The sequence below is a fragment of the Rhinolophus sinicus genome, linkage group LG05, assembly GCF_036562045.2.
Source record: "Rhinolophus sinicus isolate RSC01 linkage group LG05, ASM3656204v1, whole genome shotgun sequence".
Classification (NCBI taxonomy): domain Eukaryota; kingdom Metazoa; phylum Chordata; class Mammalia; order Chiroptera; family Rhinolophidae; genus Rhinolophus; species Rhinolophus sinicus.
This window is the reverse complement of record NC_133755.1, coordinates 62,355,959-62,361,958: the sequence shown is the minus strand read 5'-3', so window position 1 is coordinate 62,361,958 and position 6,000 is coordinate 62,355,959. Positions and strand designations below refer to the sequence as shown.

General features: G+C 46.4%; 1 protein-coding gene across 2 annotated transcripts in view; it reads right to left on the bottom strand.

Annotated features, from left to right (window-relative positions):
* Nucleotides 1-1,936: 1,936 nt before the first annotated feature.
* USP39 (ubiquitin specific peptidase 39) overlaps nucleotides 1,937-6,000 on the bottom strand; it is a 34,490-nt gene continuing 30,426 nt past the window's right edge. For both annotated transcript variants that reach the window (XM_019714542.2, XM_019714541.2), the window contains 3 exons: nucleotides 5,590-5,725; nucleotides 3,313-3,399; nucleotides 1,937-2,446 (listed from right to left, as the gene is read on the bottom strand). In XM_019714542.2, coding sequence (XP_019570101.1) covers nucleotides 2,399-2,446; nucleotides 3,313-3,399; nucleotides 5,590-5,725 — 271 coding nt within the window. In that variant the 3' untranslated portion in view covers nucleotides 1,937-2,398. The remainder of the gene's footprint in view (nucleotides 2,447-3,312; nucleotides 3,400-5,589; nucleotides 5,726-6,000) is intronic.

Below are 6,000 nucleotides of genomic sequence, written 5' to 3'. Positions count from 1 at the left end.
ACCATTTTTTCTCTTCTTCCCATTTTCATATAAAATTTATTGGAAATTAACTTTACAACTTAGTTTTTAGGTAACAGAATATTCAGTGGGACTGTGACTGAATTTGAGCAACCAATATAGCCATCAACGGATACATGACTGTGCATCTCATTTTGGAAAAGTTGGAAAAATTGTTCCCTTGTAAGAGTAGCTGTTTTTGTTAGGCAGAAATATAGTTTCTTTGCTGTTTTTGTATGGAAATTCAATGTGTGTAAGAGTGCATATGGAAGCTGAGTTATCCAAGGGGTAGAATGTGTCAGTTATCAACTTAGTACCGCTCAGTTCCAAATTTACCTTTTTTGCCTGCTCTGTAAAGGAAGGTGGATTGGGGCCCTTTAGATTTTTCCTTGCCAGCTGCCACTGAAGGGTGCTGTCAGAGAGGGTGGAGACACACGCCAGGAGGGAAGGGCTATGCTTCCCAGTTCTGGTGTGCTCACTGGAAAGCAGTATGTGCAGCTTTCTCCCGCGAGGCTCCTGCCGTGCTGATTCCCCAGTGGGCTGCAGCACCAGCAGCTTCACCGGGCACTCCCCTCCTCCCGGGCAGACTGCCCCATAAGTTCTTCCTAACACACTAGACAGCAGATTTCTGACAGGTCCCAGGGGTACATCTTCAGCAAGGTCTGGATCTCAGCCTTGGACACTCTATGTCAGCCCTAGGGGTAGGGTAGTAGCCGTTCCTTTTATCTGCTATTTCTACATTCTTTAGAATTCTATTACTACCCAATCCCTGGCTACTCCAATCCCATTAGAGTTAATAATCCTTGAAATTATATGTTTCCTGATCAAATTATAGTATGGTTTCTCTCTCTAGATTAACTAAGCTGACACTAGCTGAGACTCGACAGTGGCAGAGAATGAAAAGAAGTGGGAAAACTCAAGAAAACACAAAGTAAAATCAATAGGACCTGGTAATAGATTAGACAAGGTAAGTGAGGCAGGCGGAAGGATAAATTTTCAGCTTATGTAACTGGATGAATGGTGGAACCCCCCTCACCAACATAGAAACCACCGGAAGGGGCCAAGAATGAGGGGAAAACTCACAGGTTCAGTTTTGAACAATGCTGAGTTGGAGTTGACTTTATGACACTCAAAATACAAAACATAGGCAGTTGGCTCTAAATTCTCAAATTTAGAGAAGTCTGGAATTAAGATTGGAGTCATCTCCCTTAAAGTGATACAGGTAGAGTTGAAATGGCCCAGGGAAAAAGTAAACAGTGAGAAGAGAGGGCCTGGCCTGAGGAATGCCAACTTTTAATAGCTGGATAGAGGAAGATGAGCCTGCAAAGGAAACACCGAAGTTGTTAGCGAGGTAGAGGGAAACAGGACAGTGTCGTGCTCCAGAAGTACAGGGTGGCAGCCACAGAGGTGCACGGCTCCCACCGCCCTTTCAGAGAACTTGCTGTTACTGACTACCTGCCAGCAGCTGCTGTACCTTCAGCTCTCCCACATCTTCAGACCAGCCGCAGTGCTCAGGCCAAGGTCACACTTCTCCAGGCTGTTCCCCATCCATGACTGAGCTTAACGAAAGCCATTTTTGCTTGATTCTTCTGAGGCAATCTGCTCTGGCCTCCCCACTGGCCTGGCTGAGACTCTCAGGTGCCTTTTCCACAGTCCTTCCTTCCCTCTTCTCTCACGCAGTCCTGCGCTACAGGCTGAAGATATCCAGACTTCTTATAAAGCATAATTATAATTTATCACTTTTAACCAGATATTTTGTTACTCAGAGACAAATGTATCTGAACTGACACACCATGCACAAGACGCCAGGAAGACACAAGCATGATATCCACCAGATGACAAACTGTAGGGTATAGTTTGCGAGCCTTAAAAAAAACAGACAAACAAAAAAATTCCTTCCCTTAGGCTACTAAGGGAAGGATATGAAACAAGAGGCTGATTTAAAAACAGGAAAATATTTAATTCATTCCAAAAAAGTCAGGAAATGAAGAGAACCACAGGAAGACTATCTACCCATGATCGAAGAAGGATGTTACTGCCTTCATGTTCTTATTCCTGGAATCCTGAGGCTTTGATGCTTAGAAGAAAGTGTCTTGTCCTTCAGATACTCCCAGTAACTCAGAAATAAATTACAAACATCTGTAAAGGAGTTCTGGCCTGCTGAAGCTAGAGGGGAGCTAGATAGGAAGGAAAAGGAACATCAATCCACAAGAAATTGATCTAAGAACAGCTTGGTGACAGCACAGAGCCATCCCAGGTGGGTGGGCCCGCTGGTGCTCTGGTGTGATTCGAAACCCACAAATACTGTGCTGACCCAGGGAACTGCCAGTCAGCCCATACTCAGTATTCTCATTTACAGCTGCAGCCAAAGCCCCTGAAAGCAAAGCCTGAGACACCTCCTTCAAGCCCCCTGCTGGTTGGTTTCATCGTTATCTCGCCTCTTCCAAATCTGTAAGAAATGAACAGATATTTAGGACCTGGCATTCAATCTACAAATATTTCTCAAATACCTGTTCTACCTTAGACAATGGACAGCCTGTAGCTCCACTTATAAAGTCTCCTGAAACGAACTCAATCTTTCAGAAAATTCCCTTTCATTCAATTTTCACTTTTTCACCCATCCCCCTCTTGCTGTCTTACTTCCTATTCCGAACTCCCTTTCTAAAAAGGAACTCATAGGGTGGCCGGTTAGCTCAGAGGTTAGAGCGTAGTTCTGATAACACCAAGGTTGTCAGCTCAATCCCCACATGGGCCACTGTGAGCTGCGCCCTTCTTAAAAAAGAAAGAACTCATAGTCAGGCCTATAATCTTAGACAAAGTTGCTAAAAGTTATTTCTAGAATGAAAACAGTCTCCCCTCTTTTTTATAAAGCTGTAGCTTTTTCTTAGTCTCAGTCTTCCTTCTTCGCCAGGTACTAGGGCAGTTATAAAGAGAAGACAGAGATACTCTGCTCCACCAGCTCTCAATCTAACAGAGAACTGCAGAAAGTTTCAGAGCGGACTCCTAGCTGGTGTCCTGATGACTCCAGGCTCTTCTTCCTTGAAACCAGGTCACAGACCGCTGCAAATCTCACCTGGCCATACACATAACCTCCTTGCTCACTCATAAATCTTCCATGCTTCCGTGCCCTTCTCTTCTCTGAAAATCACTCCTGGACTTTCAAGGCCATATAACCTTGCCCCTCTGGGTATCCCAACGGGCCCTCAGCCCAACCAAGGCTCGAACTCAGTCCCACTTCCTACCTTCACGCACATCATTCCTCTCACTAACCCCACCCCATCCGTTCAGCACTGACTAAGTTTGCGGCCAACGCACCTGAATGTAAGCCTCCGACAGTGTGATCATCTGAGGAAGGATGTCAGTCACCTGGAGGTCTTGTAACTCGTACCATTTGCCCGTCCCCTGCAAAAAAGTATGAGGCCTGGGTTAGTCTGCTCCCTAAAACCAAAAGGGTGCACAAGGAAGGGTCAGAAGTTAGAAAAATCAGCACAGCCACTAGTCTATCATCCAGCCAGAGTCTTAAGGAAGAGGGTGCATGACCTCTGCGGGGCATCACTCAACTTAAAGGGCTTGTGGGGTGCTGACCTTGGCAAACACAATTACTCCTAAGGAATCTTTTAAGTATAATGGGGTCCAAACACTGTATACCTTTTAAGAAGAATTTAGGTGGACAATAAAGAGAAAAAACAAGAAGTCCTCTAATCCTCACCTAGGGTGTCTCCTTGCTGCTCAGAAATGACGACTGGGCACACTCCCCTAGGAGGTGTCGTGTTAACTACTGGAAAAACCTAGAAGTGGGCATTTCCACCCTCCACCTCAGGGAACTCGGCGACAATCAGTCAAAGTGTCCTTGGTGAACACTGTCCATCGTACTCACTCCCTTTGGTGCACAAAACCAGTGCTGCAAAATACAACAAAATCTACCTCTTCATGCTGCCACAAACAACGGGAAAAGAGATTTCTGGTTATGGCAGAGGCACTTCTGGAAGCTCACCTGCGTAATCTATCCAAACTTCTAACAAATGCCAAAGACATACAAAATGTAACATTCCGAATACTCCAATAGTTCACAATACAGGAAACATAACACACGCTCAGGATTACATAATCAAGTCCCAGTTCCCGGTATGAGGTCTGGTTACCAACAGGGTGAAACCAAGCATCTGGGTTCAAATCCCAATTCTACTGACTTCAGTAGACAAATTACTCAAAACTCTGAGCGTAGGTTTCCTCATTTGTGAAACAATGTGTGGGGACAGAGCCAGGAGTGCAGTTCCCAGGCTCTCGGCCTCAGGTGGAAAGGTGCTCACTCAGGTAGTAAATGGCCATCAACTGTGATTAGATGGCCAGCAGCTGTGGCTAGTTGGCCGTCAGCTGTAACCAGTGGGCCATTGGCCACTAATATAATTGCCGTGGCTACGCTAGCAGAAAAAATCGGGGCTAGCAAGAAGATGGTGGCTGAGCTAGCAAGCGCGAATTGCAGTTAGCAAGTGAGGTTGGTTGGTTGGCAGAGAAACAGACGGTGGGTTGTGGATTGTGTGGCTCCTGCTTCCTGTGTCTCCAACCCAGCCACCAGCGAGACTATAGTGGTATAGTCCCCTATCTTTGGCCCCGTGGGTATTCCTTTTTGGCCTGACCATATCCTGCGTTCTTATGTGGGGAGCGGGACCAGAGACCCCGCAGGCCGCCCTGCATGACACAATGGTAGTGACACCCAGCTTGGAGGTGTGTTTCAAGGATATAAATAGGATGAACATACGTGCAGCACTTGGTGTACTTTCCAGTGCACAGGGCAGTGCTTGGTAAACAGCACTAGTTACTGTTAAACCCCTAGTCCCAGAAGACTAAGCAAATTAGGACAATCTGTGCTAATAATGTGATACTAAATATATCTTCAGTACGTGTTTCATCCATTTTTCAGCTGAAGAAAAATTCACAACATTTTTCAGCTGAAAGGGAGCCTCCAGGGAACCAAGACTTCGTAGTAAACTGTAACTTCCGATCAGAGGGCCTTGTGGAAATGCAGCTTCCGTTTCAGTAGGTTTGGGTGGGGCCTGAGGTTCTGCATTCCTACTGATGTTCTCATGATGTCCATGCCACTGGTCCAAGGATCCCACTTTGGTGGTAAGGCTCGCGTCTAGGGCAGTGGTTCGCAAACCCGGCTGCACAGTGGAACCTCCTGGGGAACTTTCAAACTTCATGATGCTTGGTTCCCACCTCCAGATAATCTAATGCAGTCTCTTAACCCTGACTGACATTTACAGCCAAAGAATTCTTTGTTGTGGGGGCTGCCTGTGCACTGTGGGGTATTTCACAGCATCCCTGGCCTCCACCACAGTTGAAAACCAAGAGGCACAAATTACATGGTTCTAATGTAATTGGCCTGGGCTGGCGCCCCGGTATCAGAATTTTAAAATCTCCCCAGGTGAGTCTAACCTGCAGCCAAAATTGAAACCCACTGCCTTAAACTACCCACTGACAGCTCTACTACTTGCAGAATCCCACAGTCCAGGTGAAGCAAGAGCAAACTGAAGGGAGCTGCCGTCTGAAGTGACCCCCGCCCCCGTGCCACGAGAAGGCAGCAGCACTCACATGATGAAGCACGTGGATGCGGTAGGAGCCCTCGGAGGGCTTGCCGTCGTGCACGATGTTGGCAATCAGGTCATACGTGGTATTACTGTGCACTGCTTGTACTTCCTCGGACAAGTACTCTCTCAGATCCACGTTTCTGGTAAGAATGAAAATAAAGCCAGAAGATCAGACACAGGCCACCAGGTTAGGGAGACTGTCCTTCACAAACGGATCACAAAGCTATTGAACCCCATTTTAGGACACTGGATCTAGGTAAGCTTGCAGATCCAAGGAAGCCCAGGTTTGTGGAAATTCACCTAATTTGCCATAAAAATGTGTCAAACTAGAAAGACTGGCTGTAGGGAAAGGCACATTTTAAAAGCATGTCTCACAGACAAAATGCAGGGCCAGGAGTCATTCGGACTTGAACTA